The sequence below is a fragment of the Vigna angularis genome, chromosome 8 (assembly GCF_016808095.1).
Source record: "Vigna angularis cultivar LongXiaoDou No.4 chromosome 8, ASM1680809v1, whole genome shotgun sequence".
Classification (NCBI taxonomy): domain Eukaryota; kingdom Viridiplantae; phylum Streptophyta; class Magnoliopsida; order Fabales; family Fabaceae; genus Vigna; species Vigna angularis.
Genome location: NC_068977.1, coordinates 27,953,198 through 27,971,035, shown reverse-complemented (window position 1 = coordinate 27,971,035; position 17,838 = coordinate 27,953,198). Strand labels below are relative to the sequence as shown.

General features: G+C 34.5%; 1 protein-coding gene across 2 annotated transcripts; it reads left to right on the top strand.

Annotated features, from left to right (window-relative positions):
- The first annotated feature begins 11,743 nt into the window (after positions 1 to 11,743).
- LOC108344904 (kinesin-like protein KIN-10C) lies at positions 11,744 to 16,946 on the top strand. Of its 2 annotated transcripts, none has more exons than XM_052867705.1 (17): positions 11,744 to 12,114; positions 13,251 to 13,407; positions 13,545 to 13,745; positions 13,864 to 14,041; positions 14,147 to 14,352; positions 14,465 to 14,655; positions 14,744 to 14,780; positions 15,208 to 15,240; positions 15,318 to 15,467; positions 15,566 to 15,622; positions 15,752 to 15,842; positions 15,942 to 16,162; positions 16,241 to 16,287; positions 16,387 to 16,408; positions 16,484 to 16,552; positions 16,647 to 16,685; positions 16,797 to 16,946. In XM_052867705.1, exons 1-17 carry the CDS (start codon positions 11,939 to 11,941, stop codon positions 16,845 to 16,847), a joined length of 1,926 nt encoding a protein of 641 aa, XP_052723665.1. In that variant the 5' UTR covers positions 11,744 to 11,938; the 3' UTR covers positions 16,848 to 16,946. The 2 variants fall into 2 exon arrangements, with proteins under 2 accessions (XP_052723665.1, XP_017438926.1); XM_017583437.2 differs by having other exon boundaries at positions 11,745 to 12,114; positions 14,744 to 14,789.
- The last annotated feature ends 892 nt before the right edge of the window (positions 16,947 to 17,838 follow it).

Genomic DNA, 17,838 nt, shown 5'->3' with positions numbered 1-17,838 from the left:
GCTTTTTTATCAGTTCTTTTATGTAGTTGCAGTCCCCCATGGAAGTATGTTGTCTTCTTGTCCCCTTAGTGTGTCTTGTTGTGGTCCCCTTTGTTGTGTTTGTAGTGGGCTCGTTCTTTACTACCTTTCGTTTTCTTATGCGCACTGTTTGTATGTTTTTGGTCCCCCATTAATGCGTATTGTATTGTGTTTTTGTACCTTTAGTGCGTACTGTTTTGTCTTTGGTATTGTTCAATCTGTGGTTGTTGTTTATTCTGTGGTTCTTGCATATTTATTTAATCATTAAGACAAAAATGGAATGTTGTAGGTGAAACAATGATTGTGTGTGATTAAGTTTGTATGCCTACACGTTTAATAGTTGTTAGAAACGTGGCATCTTTACAATGTAGATGCATGTGAAGGTCATTAAATAATGATGTAGATGCATGTGAAGGTCATTAACCAATTTCAAGTAGTTTGACACTTACTTTTATATAGGCATATAATAGTTGACAATTAAAGAAAATGTCGGACCCTGATGTTTTTCACCATGGGGTAAGTTTGTGAATGATGGGTCATTTAGATACCATGGAGGTTATACCAGTACCTTGATGGTTGACATAGATAGATGGAATTATTTTGAAATCTTGGCCATACTGAAGGAGATGGGATATACAAATGTTAAGGAGGTGTGGTATTCCCTGGGTGGTTCTGTATTACAAGCTAGGTTGGAATTGTTAAGTGATGACATATGTGCAATGCATGTGGTGAGCATTGCGATATTGAACGGTCAAGCTCATTTGTTTGTGGTTCACATGGTGCCCGAACCTGATTATATTCATATGTTGCAATATCATGGTGAAGGTGAAGATCAAGATGATGAGGTTGGTGAGGAGGGTGAAGGTAAAGTTTGTGAAGATGGTGAAGATAAAGTTGGTGAAAAGGGTGAAGAAGAAGTTGGTGAAGATGGAGGAGGTAAAGTTGCTAATGTTGGTGAACATAAAAGTGATGAGGTTGATGAGGTTGGTGAAGGTAAAATGGCTGAACATGGTGAAGATCAAGTTGGTGAAGATGGTGAAGAAGAACTTGCTGGGGATGGAGATAAAGTTGCTGAAGTTGGTGAACATGATGAACATGAGGTTGATGACATTGGTGAGGATGGTCAAGGTAAACTGGCTGCTCATGGTGAACATAAAGTTGGTGAAGATGGTCAAGAAGAAGTTGCTGAGGATGGAGATAAAGTTTCTGAAGTTGATGATGTTGGTCAGGATGGTGAAGATGATGATGGTAAGTAAATGTGTAACTTTTATTCTGCCAGCTTTACAACATCTTTTGCCTGGTGTGGACCAATGTTTTTGTGTCAGGCACATATATGCAAATTTTAGGAAGAAATTTGGTGGCATAACTTTGAGACAATTACTATGGAAGGCAACATCATCAACATACCCTGAAGCATGGGAGTCAGTGATGCGACAAATGAAGGATGTTAATGAAGATGCATTCAAACACTTGATAGCTATTTCACCCAGGCTAGTATTCAAAATTGTAAATGTTTGTTTCTTTTCCAAAGTGGATTATAACAGAAATTCCTTGCTGTCATGCAGTCACAGCAATGAGGTTTTTGAACATCAATCGAGAAGAATTAATCCCGCACTGGTTTAGAACCTCCACGTATGAAGAAACATACATTCCAATCATTTTCCCTCTCAATGGACCTCATCTATGGCAAAGGACTTCAAATCCTGATATTTTACCTCCACCAAAACGGGTGTTGCCAGGTAGACCAAGAAAGAAAAGAAGGATGGAGAGTTGGGAGCAAAAAAAGGATGATACACAACTTGGACAAAAAGGAATCCCTAAGAGATGTTCCATATGTAGACAACTTGGGCATAGAAGAACTAATTGCCCACAAGGAAATCAACAACAACAACACCAAGCTACACCACACCCTTCTCAAGCAAGTCAATAACAACACGAAGAAGCTACACCCCACCCCACTCAAGCAAGTCAGATTACTTAAGAACCCCAGACTGATCAAATTACAACACCACTTTAGATTGTTCTACTTTCAAAAATTAAGTACATCTTTGTTGTATTTTGGATATGTACTTTGACTTTAAATAGTGTCTCTTTCTGTCATGTATTTTGCACTTAACAATGTTTACATTTTGGACCATATCTGAAGTATTTTGGATGATATGTGATGTTCTGTGATGTTGGACCTTCAATTAACATTTTGGGTTCTATCATAATCTATTGTCATAGCAATATTAATTTGGCTTCTCTGATTTCAAACTTGTTTATATTTTTTGTATTGTCATAGCCATATTCATTTTGCATCACTGATTTGAAACTTGATTATATTTAATGTATTGTGATAGACATATTAATTTGGTTTCTCTTATTTCAAACTTCATTTCATTGGCTTCTTTGAAAATTACACTTGAAGTAACTAACATTGTAATATAACCAACTTCTTCATTAAGTACAATGTCATTACAAGCACAATCTCATTACAACCAGATTCTCATTCATTTGGTAACAAAGAAACATTACAATTTAACTAACTTCTTCATCACAAAATGTGATTGATACACCACTTCAACAAAATTAAAACATAAGACATACAAAGGTGATATTAACCAACCCCATCAAACATAATATCCATATTAAGACCTTCTCCCTTTTCTGACAAACCAAAAGTGATTTTTCCAAATTAATAATCTTTCTCCTTTGCCATCCAATTGTAGCATCCCTTTCATCTACATTATCTTCACTGCCCCATTTGAAGAAATTACATCCTCGCACTTCTTCATTTCGACTCTGCTGTACAAAACATCCAACCAAAAACATCTCATGAAAAACCAAATAAATGTATACCAAAATAAAAACACAACGAAGGAAAGAAACCTTGTAATTAGGGCAGCCCCAAAAAGGCTTGCCCTCGTTCTTAGCAGTTTTTGCGACTCTCAATACGGCAAGCTCTCCACAATAGCACATTTGGCTGCCAACCATTCCTCTTGATGAAGCACCACGAGAGCGCCCCCATGAACAAGATGAACAGTGATTAATTGACATTGCGTCGTGACACAATAATGCTTCGTCCACACCAACAAAACAACCCCAATCCCCAAAAACGAACCACAAATAGAGAAGACAACAACAATACTTCCTCAACTTAGGGCACCCACCTCACACGAAGGAAACAGCGAAGGGCACCTCACCTCACCTCACCTCCTTCACCTCAGAAGACAACAACAATAGTTCCTCAAGTTAGGGCACCCACTTCACACGAACCAAACACCGAAGGGCACCCCACCTCAGCTCACCTCCTTCAGCTAAGGTCCTTCGAGATCAATGTCTTAGGGCAAGCACCTTAGCCTTTAATTTATTGTAATGAAATGATATTTTCATACCTGTCTTTGGTATAAAATTACCTTTTGCCATGTCAGGTAAGTTATTTTCCACATCATTTAACATTTAACGTCGTTCCTTACAACTTAACGGATATGACTGAATTGATACAAATTTTAAAACATAGGTACCAAATGTCTACTTTTTAAAAACTGGGTACTAAACAAAAAATTACCTCCTAACATGGGGACTACGTAAGCATTTAAGCCTTAAAAAATTTTAGAATAGAAAAATATCTATAAAAACTCTATTGTCAGACCAATTCATGAGTTTTTTTTATATAAATATGAAAATATTAATTTTTTAAAATATTAGACATTTGATTTAGGTTAGTCCATCTCAACTTTTAATTTGAATATGTTAGTCTGAACTAGAGCTGTCAAAATGGGTCACAACCCGCGAGTCAAACCGGCCCACCACGGGTTTGAGCTGGGTTGGGTTAGAAAAAATTGTATTTTTTTTATGTGGCTCAGATTTCAATCCGGCTCGTTTAAACCCGGCTCATGCGGGTTGAACCCGTGGTGGGCCCACCAACCCACCTACCTAATTTTATTTTATTAAAATTTAATTTTAATTTTATAAAAACATATTTATTATTTTGTTTTTGCTTGAAAAAATTAGGTTTAAATGCTTACTTTGTCCCCATGTTAAAAGGTGAATTTCTGTTTAGTATCTGGTTTTAAAAATGAAGACATTGAGTCCCTATGTTATGAAAAGTATATGAATAAGGTCCACAAAGAAAGAACAAGTTCAACAAATCATCAAAGAAAAAGCTGAACAACAAAAAAAAAAAAAGCTGGACAGCAGAAGAGAGAAGAGAAAAAGTACGACCATATCAGCATGGACTTAACGTCGTTGCTGTCAACTTAACGGACATGACCTTATTCATAGACTTTTCATAACATAACCCAATGTCTTCATTTTTAAAACCGCGTACTAAACAGAAATTCACCTCTTAACATGAGGACGAAGTAAACATTTAAGCCAAAAAATTATTTAAGTTCCTTATTTTCAAAATTAATTAAACACCCATGTTGGGAGTAAAATTTGGGAGTGAAATTTGTTTAAATTTGTATTATAGAAAGTTTGTAATTTTTTTTATTTAAAAGAAATTGTAATTAAGTGAGTCAGTACGCCAACCCATTTACCCACCAACTCGTGATGGGTCGAGCCGGGTTCGAATTTTTTTGAATCGCTAATAAATGAGCCGGGTTGGGTTGGCTCACTATGTGACCAACCCGTGGTGTGCCGGGTCGGGTCGGGCCGGGTGACCCATTTTGACAGTTCTAGTCTCAACCTTTAGACAAATTGATCAAGTCTAAGATGATCCATCTTGACCTTCAACATGAATCAAGATTGACTCGGTCATATTTAGTCAGGGTCAAACTAATGAATTTGCCTCAAGCTTATAGGCGCATGAATTGAAGTGAAGTCAAATTAACATACAAACAATGAAGAATATGAGGCTCAATGTAGAGATGACGACTACTACTTGATGGCTCACGAATGGCTATGGTGCTCGTGGTGATAGATGTAGCAGAATGAAATAGTGATATATGTGGTTCGGTATGGTTAAACAAAAACCCAAGGAAGGTTAAAACCTAGTTAGGGAAGGGGGTTAGAGGAGGTTTTTCAAGACTTCTTTGGACAGTGACTCTCAAGGAAGAGGGAATCTGGAGTGATCTCAACAAAATAACGCTCAACATTCAAAAGTTCTTTCTACAAAGTTTGAGCACTAAATTTTAGTGTTTTCAGGCTCGTGCTATGATCAACTATCATCCTAATCATCCACCGTGATTCACGGATTAGATGACAAGTGTCTATACAACATGTTTTATATTTATGTCAAGTGAAAAGTATGAAAAATAAGGTTTTTGAAAGGAAACAAGCTTCTTGGAAGAAGAGATCAACAACCTGACCATGGAAAAAGAGCACAACAAATTCAGTATAAGAGAGTGAACTTAGTTTCCCAATTGTGACTAGAACCTGAAAACCCAGCTTCAAGCAATGTGACAGCTCGGTCTAGGAGAAAAAGCTCGACTACACTCTAAAGAATCGACTAGAAGACATGGTAGCTTGGCCATTCATCCCAAGAGCTCGACAGGTTAGTCCTAGAGCTCGACAGGTTGGTCCTAGAGCTCGGTAGGTTGGTCTTCAAGTTCAGTTGGAAGTAGGATTACGCAGTCAAACACAAAAGAGGTCAGTTTGAGGATGGATAACTTGACTGGTATCATGGAGCTCAACCAGCAAGAGGGGAAGCTTGACCAGGTATATAAAAACTCAATAAGGTGTAAAAGAACTCGGCCAAGTGTAGAAGAGCTCGACCATCTGTTGAAAAACTCGGTTGGAAACATATATGAGCCTAATAGCTTGTCCAAAACTACAAAATACAAAGAATATGTAAGAAAACTTATACTTTTCTACATTATAATATATTTAGAAATAAGGAGAGTAAATTTGGGCTTATCCATGAACCCATATTGTTAGCCCTTATTCATCACGAATCAACAAAATTTAGTTGATTTTCGATCAATGCATAATCAACCAAATTCGGTTGAAATTTGACACGGGGTGACTCAACCATAATTGGTCGATTTTCAGTTGGGGTCTACTCGATCGAATCTGATCAAATTTTGATTAGGGTTGACTCACCCGTATTTGACTTGGACCGACTCAGCCATATTCGACCAGGGGCGACTCAGCCTAATTCGACTAGGGCCGACTCAGCCTTATTGGGCCAGGGCCGACTTAGCCTTATATTATTGACTTTTAGTCAAGGCTAACTCGAATAAATTCAACCAAATTTTTGAGAGGAGTTAACTCGACCGATTTTCAGTTGGGGCCAACGTAACCGAATTTTGACTGAATTTCTTTTTAAACGTGAAAAAAAAATATTATTTTTTAAAATATATTATTAGACCTTCTATTTAAGCTAACATTTTTTGACTTTCAGTCTGAATAGGCCTATCTCAACCTTCAGCCAAACCGGCTAGGGTCTACCTTTAGCTCGGGTCAGTCCGAGTTGACCTTTGGCCTAAGCCAGGTTGAATAATTTGAACCTTGATCCTCGGTTGCACCAGTGTTAACCTTCAACCCGACTTATCTTAACCTTCGACCTGATCCGTTCCATCTCGACTTTGACTTGATTTAGTTAGTGATGTGGAATAACATGCATAAGTAAACTAGAAACTACAGCTAACATAGCATAATTGAAAAGGAATTGAAAGAGTACAACAAAAAAGAGAAAAGTAAGAAAAGATATGGAGAAAGGATGCCACACCACTTGGAAGGAAGTCCAAGATAAGTGGGAAGGACCGCCACTTGCTTCACCACAAGATAAGATCCAAAAATTTGAACTAAGAGATAATTGCTATCTTTAAGAAGATTGCAAATGAATGCTAATATAAAACTATCATTCAATGATGAAGTGTGTTACAAGGAAGAGCTAGGAGATCCTTATATAGCTTTAGGAGAGGAAGAATGGTGAATGAGCTAGGGAATGTGGGACTGAGATGCATGAATATGTAGAAACACACGACCAAGGCAACTATAAGTCCCACCACATCACTCATTTCTTAATCTTCCTAAAGGTATATAAGCTACCTAACTCTTTTGTTGAGATTGAAACTGTAAAATATTTCTAGAGGGCTTCAGAGATCCCTCTCACTGTCATTCTATATATAATGAAAATACAAGAGTGCATGGAATAGTAAGGGACTGCATTAGACCCCTAGGTGCAGAACTAGGTACAACTAATAAATGATATAGAATACTACACCCTACCTAGACTTAATGATGATACAAAGAGTGTTTTTGATGATGAATTTATTAAATGTCCTTTCTTAGGTGATTAAATTTTCAGATTAAGATTAAATTCATGTAAGTTAGATTCTTGGTTGAATAGAATAGTAAAACTGCATAAATTTGGTGTGGTGCTACTAACTTAATCGATTAAGTTAGTTCAGAATTAGTTAAAGTTAGTCATAGGCATACCAGGGCTGTGCTGTTTGTTTTAATCGATTACATTAGTAACCTAATCGACTAAATGTACCAGTTTTGCATCTTTTGCTATATATATGTATGTAATTCCTTTTGTAAGGATGTGGAACATTCTTAGAGCTTTCATTTGTGAAACAAGAACACTTTGTGAGCATTCTTGGAGCATTCTTGGAGGAGCCATCATAAATTGTAAAGATTCAAAGGTTCAAGCTTTCAAGAGTGAAAGGGAAGATCAAGGAAGTGTAAGATCTGCACAAGAGGTGTATCAAGTTTTGTTTTTCTATAATTCTTTGTGAGTTGTGATTACCTTTGTTGTGTAGGCAAGGTTCCTAGAATGAGTGTGTGTAGCCTCACTCTTAGGAGTGTGTTCTTGGTTCCTAGAGTGAGCGTGGGTAGCCTCACCCTTAGGAGTTTATTCTTGTTGTGATTTGAGATTTAGAGTGCATAGGTGAATCTTGTATTCTAAATCTTGACATCTTTATTAGTGGATTTTCTTCCAACTAAGGTTGTTGGAAGAAGCCTGGATGTAGACTCTTGAAGAGTTGATCCAATATAAATGGATAGTGGTGGACAACCGCGAAACTTCAACTAGCACCATGAAACTTTAACTAGGATGACTTTGACAAATGAGATTTCCATCAAAAAGTGGATGATGGTTAGCAGTGTCGGACAACAACAAGATTGTAGGGACTGAATTGGTATCAATAACGGATGGGGGCATGCAATAACGAACAACAACAAAACTGCAAGGACTAAACTACCATCATTGACTGATGGGGCGTGTAGTGGCTAGAAGCGATAAAAATGTAGGGACTAAACTGTCATCATTGGTTGATGGGGCCTACAGTGGCTGATAGTGACAAAACTGTTGGGACTAAGAAGTCGAAGGAGGACCATATAGACACATTCCCCCTCACATTGAACAACATTGACAAAGGACTCGTGAAATTGTTGACTTAAGATTCTGAATCTCACTAGAATTAAACTTCCCCTCGTGCCACGAGCAACCTTGGATCCATGACTTTTTGCTCTGATACCATTGTTACAAAAATGTTAACCTATCCATACAAGGCCCATAATTTCCTATAATAACAAACGTCTCTCCTTCAGAAGCTGACACTTGACGACTTAGTGAATTTGGGAGTCCCTCAATCGTAGGAGTAGGTTCCCAAGGTTCGAACTCGATACATTGAGTTTGTTGCAAGGCTTTGATACCATTGAAATGACAAAGATAGGTTGGAGTAAGCAGAGGAGAAGAAAAATAGTGGTGACGTATAAGAAAGGAGAAGAAAAATAGTGGTGACGTATAAGAAAGGAGAAGAAGAAACAAAAACCCCACGAGGATAACCATGGTTGGATTATGTGGTGTGTCGATGAACGAACCTGAATGACTTCTGTTGGTGGTACTTAAGTGGTGCAAAGAGGGTAATGAAGAAGCAGCGCATGCCTCCACCATTCCAGATTGAAAACAAGAAATTAGGGATTTTCGATTTTAGGGTTGAAGAGAGAAAACTTATAATACCAACCAAATGACTTCGAAATTAGGAACCAAGGACATATATGGACTCAACATGATTCGGTGAGTCAGTCAATGTTGAAACAGAGGAGATCTGAAGGACATAGGGTTTAAAATACAATCAAAGGAGAAAACCTTAGGTCTGAGTTACAACCATCGAAATAAAGAATCAAGGACCAAAACACACTTAAGAGGCTCCGACGAGACGACCGATAGTGACGTGGTGTCACTCTGACCCGGGAAGGTGGCACGTGAGGAACACACGCCGAAAACTGACCGGAGAGAAGCCGTGTGTGGCGACGTGTGCGTAGGCTTATGAGAGAGGATCACTAAGGTTGAGTTACACTCCTCGAGGCGCACCTAACCCTTGTCTTCGTCGGAATAAGGACAATGACGGTGGTGGCAAACATCAGACAAATGTGGCGTGTATGGCTGCGCATGGATGAGAACTAGCCCACGACACTAATAGAGTTGGTCGTCGCTCGAGGAGGCAATCTAGATCCATTGGTTGCCAGACGAAACTATGATGGTGGTCGACGACAGAAGATGGCCGGCGATGGACTCCTACGATGGATAGTAGAAAAATAGTTGAAAGATACTGTAGATAAATGATGGAGAGATGCACTGCTCATTTAAATCTAGGACACATGTTGAAAGACAACTTTTAGGGTCGTCGGTGGCTACGGTGGTCGTCGGCGAACAACAAAGGTTAGAAGAACTTAGACAACTTGCTTTGATACCATGTTGAGATTGAAATTGTAAAATATTTCTAGAGGGCCTTAGAGATCCCTCTCACTATCATTCTATATATAATAAAAATACAAGAGTACATGAAATACTAAGAGACTACACTAGACCCCTAGGTGTAGAACTAGGTACAACTAATAAATGATATAGCATACTACACCCTGCCTAGACTTAATGATTATACATAGATATAATTATTCTAACATTTTTAAAAGAAAAAAACACTAAGATAAAGAAGGAGAGTTGTCATGAACTACAAGGCACCAAAAGAGGAAGACTTACTTATTCTTCTTTCTTTTAAGTCCAAGCCATGTTATGTCCCACATTACTTGTACTTTCAAGAGAAAAATAATATATAAGCTTTTTACAACTCAAACTAGAACAAAAGATAAAACAAAGAGAAAGAAACAACCTATACTACTAAAGGTAGAAATACAAGCCCAATGAAACCTATATTACTCTTTTTGAATAAAGGAATAAAGAAGCCATGAGATCAGGTGATTCTCTTTGGTCATACTTCTTGTAATTCTTTTATTGTCTTCATGTTTGCCCTATCTATGATCACAATAGTTACTCTCAACCTTCGATTCGAACCAATCTATCTCCATTTTCGGCTTGGACCAATTCATCTTGGTCTTTAGCCCTAATCAACTAAAAATTTATATTGAAAATATATATTAGAAATTTAGATTTTCCATATTTAAAAATTTAGATTAAAATAATGAATATCCAATAAAAATATTATAAAGGATTGACCAAATTTAAATTTAATAAAATGAATTTTATATAGATTGAATATTTTAAAAAATAAATTTTAAATGAAATGGATTGAATCAAAAGTATATAATATTGATATAAATGATTTTTTTTTCCTCTCTTAGATGTGATTATATTGAACAAATGAAGAAAAGACAAGAGTAAAAAATGCTTAAATAATTGAGCAAAGAAGTCAATTGATGAAACAAAAAGTTAATTGATGAAACAAAAAGTTAATTGATGAAACAAACTAGACCACGTCCAGGTTAAACCTCACAATAAGGAAAAGAGGTAACTTGTCAGAAATAGCATAACTAATTTTAGGCTTAAGGATTTTGATTGGTCTAATTCTAGACTTAACGATTTTGATTGGTGAAAAGCTTAGTACATAACCTTTTTGGGTGATAAATGGAAGGGGAAAAAATACTGCTGAATTTGGTATTTCATTATCATGAATTTGAAATTCTCTCTTTGAATTAGTTTTAAGAAATAAGATAGATTCATTAACTGTACTGTGTGAGAAATAATGTCAGGTTAGACTAAGAATGTTATTCAAAATCAGAAGTGTGAAAACTCAAACTAATTTAGGTAAGTCTTTTTCTTTTATAAGATGAAAAATAAAATAATAACTTATTAGTAAACAAAAATCATTGAATACACTCTTATATGATAGTTTTTCAATCCTATTGATCAGCAAGGAAACCCTTAATTTTTTTATCTTAATAAATTAAGTTATTATTATTATTATTATTATTAATTTCAGGAAAATGTTAGTGCATGGAAAATGTTTGACAGATGCTTAAACTCTAAATTTTAACAATATCAAATAACTAAAATTAATATCCTTAAAAGACCATTTTGAATAAATGTATTTACAAATATTAACTAATATTAAAAAATTAGGCACATATTATACTACGTCACATAAACATGAACATTCAATTCGAAATAGTTTCATATTATATTTACATTTTTTTTAATTTATGCTCTCTTTATAAGTATTATTACATCATAACTATTATTTACAAAAAAAAGCAAATAAAAATAAAATATATCAAACTAAGTTTTTTAATACAAAATTGTTCATTTTAAAATATAATTAATCACTTCATTTAGGTCATTACACCAATACATTTTATATATTATAAAAAATCAATAAAAAAATATAATAAAACACATAATTTAAGCCAAGATTAGTCATATGTTATTTTAAAAAAAATTCTTATTTTTAATATCAACGTTAAAACGCACCGCTTAAGAGCTTACTTGGTTACTACTACTAGAGCGTGCTGGAGAAGATTTGTAATGTTGTAAATAGAAAAAAAGTCTTTATTTGAGGAGCCTTAGTAAGAGAGAGAGGGAGAAATATTTTTGAAATATCTATTGTAAATTTCAACGGCTACTTCCTATTCTGCTTCTATCTCTTCTATATTTATTCTCTTCTCTCTCCATTCTAAATCAAAATACTTTCTTCCCTCTTTCAATTTCTAGTATTTTCTGTTAGCAGATTCTATTGCTTTGGCTTCAATGGTTTCAAAGCAACTCGATCGCGTGGGTGGTAAGGTTCGGGTTATCGCTAGGATCCGCGGGTTTTCGGGTCCTGAGGCTAATTTGGAGCCTGACACTTCAAGGACTGTGGATTGGATTTCAGTGAATGACGAGAATTTGGATGATGTCTCCATCTCCTTCAGAGACCATCCCAGGTACGTTTTAGGGTTTGAGTTGTGCCGTTTCTGTTTTTGTGAATTTTATTGATGGATGAGAACTGTAGTGAAAAGATGTTATTGAATTCCAAGTTTTGGAGGACATCTTGAAATATGTAATGTTTGGGTGATTATAGTTTTCATCAGTCATGACATTGTAATACATTTTCTAAATCTTTTGAGGGGTTTTGTGGTTACTGAATTGTCTGATATTTGGATAGTTAGAATTTTGTTAGCCATGGCTGAATATGTACCTAAATGTTGAAGGTTTGTGGTACTTCAATTTTGTAATGCTTGGACTTTGGAGAATTGGGTTTTTCCCAAATCATAATAGTGAAACAAGAATACACCTCTTGAATCTTAGTATGAATTAATTTTTTTTATTGGTACCCTGGAGTCAGAAGGTTCCTCATTAGTTGAAGGCTTGGGACCAAGACAAAACTATACCGTTCTACTCTTGAGCGTTTGTGGTTTTTCAGGTGTTTGATATTTGGGAAATTAGATGCTACTTACCATTGTGCTCTTGAGTGTTTTTGGTTCTTAAGTTGTATGATGTTTGAGCATTTAGAGTTTTCATGAGCCATAGCTAGATAGTACACTTCGCCAAAATCTCAAGGATCTTTGATTCTTGAATTGTGATGCCACAAAATTGGAGCTTGAGTTATAGCTGAATAATATACAACGCAAAGGCAAAGGTTAGGTTGAGAGGAGTAAGACTAGGTATAATCTCTAATAATTGTAGATTTGTTTTTACTCTTCAAACATGTAAGTTTTCCCTTCCTTGTAAACAATGGGGCTTCATTTCCTCTTCCTAAATTTTGTTGTTAAAAACTTTAGCTAAATATGCGGCCCAAAAATCTTGAAGTTTAGTGGTTCTTGAATTGTGTAATGTTTGGAGGAATAGAATTTTCATGATTCATACATCTTTTAAATATTAAGCTTAGGATGAAGAATAAAAAATATAAACAGTATTTACAATCTGGAAATCTGTGGTCTCTTGGGTCTTGCAAGTTGAATTGTCTTGTCTTTATTTTCTTTTCCTTTTTTTCCAAATTATTATGAATAATTTTCTTCGTTAGATTGATTTGATGAACATGGGATCATTGTACTCATTTGAATTAATTTCTGTTGAGTAGTCGTTATTTGGTGGACTATTGCTATAAGGAAGATGAAGACAGTGAAATGATATATTCAAGGGAGGTAAAGCCTTTTGTGTCTGCAGCTTTTGAAGGTCATAACAGCACCGTTATTGCACATGGAGCTAGGGGTAGTGGAAAGACCCACATAATTCAGGTTTGACTTACTTAGTCATTGAGCTTGTTTTCTTTTTACTTTATTGGTTGGGGGAGTGCTTTTTTATGAATTTTGATTATTGATTTGTATGAAATTGTACTTTTATTGTGCTAACAATTACTCCTTTGTCATTTAAGGGCTCTGCTGAGAGGCCAGGTTTGGCAGTGCTTGCTATTGCTGAGTTTCTTCCAATTGCTGAGAAAAATGGGAAATCCATAAGTGTTTCTTTCTATGAGGTTGATCATCAGGAACGGGCCATGGATTTATTAAATCCAGAGAAGCCGCCAATCTTGGTTTTTGAAGATCGTGGTAGAAATCAGTTTAAAGGATTGAGTCAGGTAGAAATCTATTTGACTATTTCTGCTGTTTCACTTTCCTAGTCTAGCAGAGAGAAAATTTCTAAAGATGAATTGTAGACAAGTTATACGAGACTATGCGTCATGTTTTCATCTGCAGGTTCCTGTGAAATCAGTTAATGAATTTCAGAATTTGTACTCCACTGCATGTTTGAGCTTGAAGGGAGCTCCCAAAAAAGGTGGTCAAAGAAGTCATATGGGATTGATTGTGAATGTCGTTTCCCGGAATGAAAGTGTAGGAAGTACTGTCAGCAAAATGAATTTTGTTGACTTAGCAGGTTATAATTTTTGTTGTGAAAGATGCCAAATAATCTTTTTTTTTTCTTTTCTGGTTCCTTGAAAACATATTTAAAATTTGACTGACAATATTACCCTGTTATCAGGGTATGAAGATACCAGAAAGAAAAGTAGTGATGGCTCCTGCCTAACTGAGATTAACAAAATTAACAAGTCAATATATGCATTATTGAATATTTGCCATGCTTTGAGAACAAATGAAAGTCATATTCCCTACCGGGAAAGCAAGCTTACGCGCATACTGCAGGATTCTTTGAGGGGAACTAGCAGAATTTTACTGGTTTCATGCTTGGTAATTGTGACTGATTTTGAGTTTAAAATTTATTTTCTCATTCCTTGTGAGTAATTTTCGAATTTAACTTTGATTTCTAATTAATTTTTCTTTTTCTGTATTTTGAACTTAGAACCCATCATTTTGCCAAGACACTATTTACATGGTAAGCTTGGCTTCAAGGTCATGTCATCGGATTCATCATCAGACATTCTTAGATTCCACCAAGAAAAGTGTAAGTTCAGCAAATATGAGACAGATACCTAAAAATGTTTCTGGGACAGCAAAGAAATTTCATGGTTCTTCTAAACTAACGAAAGGAAGGTTTGTACTAAGGTTATGTACATATTTTATGAAGTTTGGTATTTTGTACTTTTATCAAATTACTGATATTGACTTTGTCTTATTAAAGGAAATTGTTTGATGAAGCTAGTCATTCCACACCTAAGGTTGAGAAGGTAACTTTATTCCTTTCCATTTACTATTTCCTCTTTATCTTTTCAAGACGACATGGAAGAGCAAGTATGTAGTCGGGATAAATATATTGTGTCCGACACGATTATAAATTAAACTTGGAAGTCATAATAATCGATTATTTTTCACCAAAACTCTTGCTAGAAATATTTTAGTTGTAAGGAATTAAAAACTAAATTTATATTAGAACTTCATTTATCTGATCATAAATGGTTTTGATACAAGTAAGTTCATTCTTATCACATAAGAGTTCGACCATTGAAAAGGTAAAGATTAAAATTTTATTACTTTCTGGTAAATTAAGTCATTTTTGAAGTGAAAAAAAAAAACAATTGTATAACTATTCATTTGTATGAGCTATATGAGGTGTTACCAATAAAAAGTTGTATTTTCTTTTTGCAGGAAATGGTTACTAAAGCATCAAAGCCTTTGATGGTAATACATCTGTCATATTTTGCATACTGTTGACCAACAGATTAGGAAGCTCAGTGCATGATTTGTGTCTAACACAGGATAACTCATTACCTGAGACTGGAAATCATGATAACTCTGGAGTGGAAACGATAGTGAATACTTTAGCATTGACAAATGTTTCATTTCCGAAGGATGACTTATTTGCAAAAGCTAGTCAGGACATGAAACTTTATCCCCCTTTGGAAAATGTAATGATATGAACACATAGAACTGAAATATGTTTAGATTTTCTTTCAACCAATAAAATTTGTAGAGTTAGTGATGATATGTGTTCTCTACTGTACAGGGTGATTCGTCCTTGAACGCTAGCAGTGAAGTGGAAATCAATTCCCTAGCAGCTAAGGTAATTTTTTAAATGCTATCACGTCTCCTTCTTTTTCAGTCGGACATTCTTAAAATATTCTGAAACCTTTCTGGTACTTGAAAAGTTAATTTTATATTTAATATTTTTCTTCTTTGTCTGGTCACATAGGATGTTTTAGTGGATGGAGATGAAGGTAAAAAGGAGAATACCCCTTGTATCAATCATTCCTCTGAATCAATGTCAATAATAGTTCACGAAGGTAGAGCAGTTGATACATACACAAAGTGGTAAATTTTTTTACTAGAAGTATGATACATGTCTATATTAACTTTCAATTTCCGTCTTTTGTCATTTCAAGGTCATAATTCACCACCCATTAGTTCACAGTTGCGCGATCTTTCCAATAGTCTTAAAATGCTATGCTCTTCAACTTCATCATGCTTGCAAAATTCAGAAAAACAACCCATTCCAGCTATAGAACCAAAAACTCCTATAATTCAACAGAACATGAGCCAATGGGATGAAATGAATGGCAAAAGTCCTTGGGAGACATTCAGCATGCGGGGCTCTGGGATGAAGGTTTGATATATAGTTAAATGGCTGTATTTTATGTAATGTTTTTCAGTTATAAATATAATTTACTTATTTTGAGTACAGAGTTCCATCGTTCAAGAATATCTTAGATTTTTGAACACGGCTGACAAGTAAGTTTCTGCTGTTTTTATATGTACTTTTTTTTTTTTATAATTGAGAATCTCACTGATTTACTTTTTTTTTTTCTTTTTATACTTGAATACAAATAGGGAAGAATTGAAAAGATTAAAGGTCAGTAATGTTTCACCTTTCATCAAAACCTTTTGCTGATCTTGTATTATAACTAGTTAATTTTTGTTCTTACAGGGAATTGGAGACAAAAGAGCTAACTTTATACTTGAACTTCGAGAAGAATCTCCAGAACCTTTCAAAAGTGTATGTCTTTAAAAGATAAATTCATAAATTTTATATTGTTTTGCTAAGGGTACATATCTAACAATTTCTGTTGGAAACCAATTTTTTGAAATAGCTAAACGATTTAAAGGACATTGGGCTTTCTGCAAAGCAGGTAACATACTCCCTAAGCATTTGTCAATACTTACAAGTTTATTTTTATTTGATTAGGATGGTTAATGTAAAAGAATATCAACAATCATTATAATTGTGTTTTCTTACACAGATTAAGGGAATGATGAAGAAGGAAGTTGGAGAGCTTTTCAGTGAATTATAAATGCATTATTATGCAAGCGATTATGTAACCAAAGGATAACTTGTATTGGTAACTAACGTTGCCCTTTTTTTTGTAAATCATGAGATGTCTAGACAGATATTTGAATGTAGTGATTGATGATTTTAAAATCAAAAAATTATAAATTTTTTTAAGAAAATATCATACAAATAATTTTTTTTCCATGCTTGTAATCAAAATTTAAATCATAGTTTCAAGTAAAATAATAAACTATTCTAATAATTTCCCAAAATACCAAGCAATGTAATCAGGCATGATGTTAATATAAAAGTTGGTGCATTCTACATTTTCAACCTGTTTATTTTTGAGGTAAAAATTGCAAAGGGTTTCGATGAAGTTTTAAAAAAAATATAATTGTTTTCAAAAAAAATATCTATTCTTTTTCTTTTCTCTTTTTTATTTACTCTTAAACATTATGTGTTGTAATTAATATTAGACTTAGATAGTATTGTTAAGAAGAATGAGTTTTGACTTTAAATGTTGTAAAATCATCTTAGTAATGTTTTAAAATTAGACATGTTTATTACTTTTAATTATTAATATTTTGACATTCATTGTAACATCTCATTAAAATAATATAAACATTATTAAGGAACTATTACAATATCAATATAATAGAACAATTTAACTTAAGGAATATATAATAGATATTTGTAAAGTGATCTCAAAACAACTATAAAACTACAAGTCTAATATTATATATGACTTTAAAGTAAATAAAAGGATTATTTACACAAGGTCTTTCAAATAAACTATACAAAATAGATAATCTAATCAAGCTATACATCAACTCCATCACTTCTCAAGGCTTGCTCCATGGATATGTCTTCTCCCTTTACTCACACCAATCAAGTAGTCATTGCAAAAGAAACCAAACATACACAACAAAACAAACAAAGAAACACACAAAAGGTAAGTTAATGTTAAAAGAAAAAATACATAATATCAGAATTCATCATACAATATATTTCAT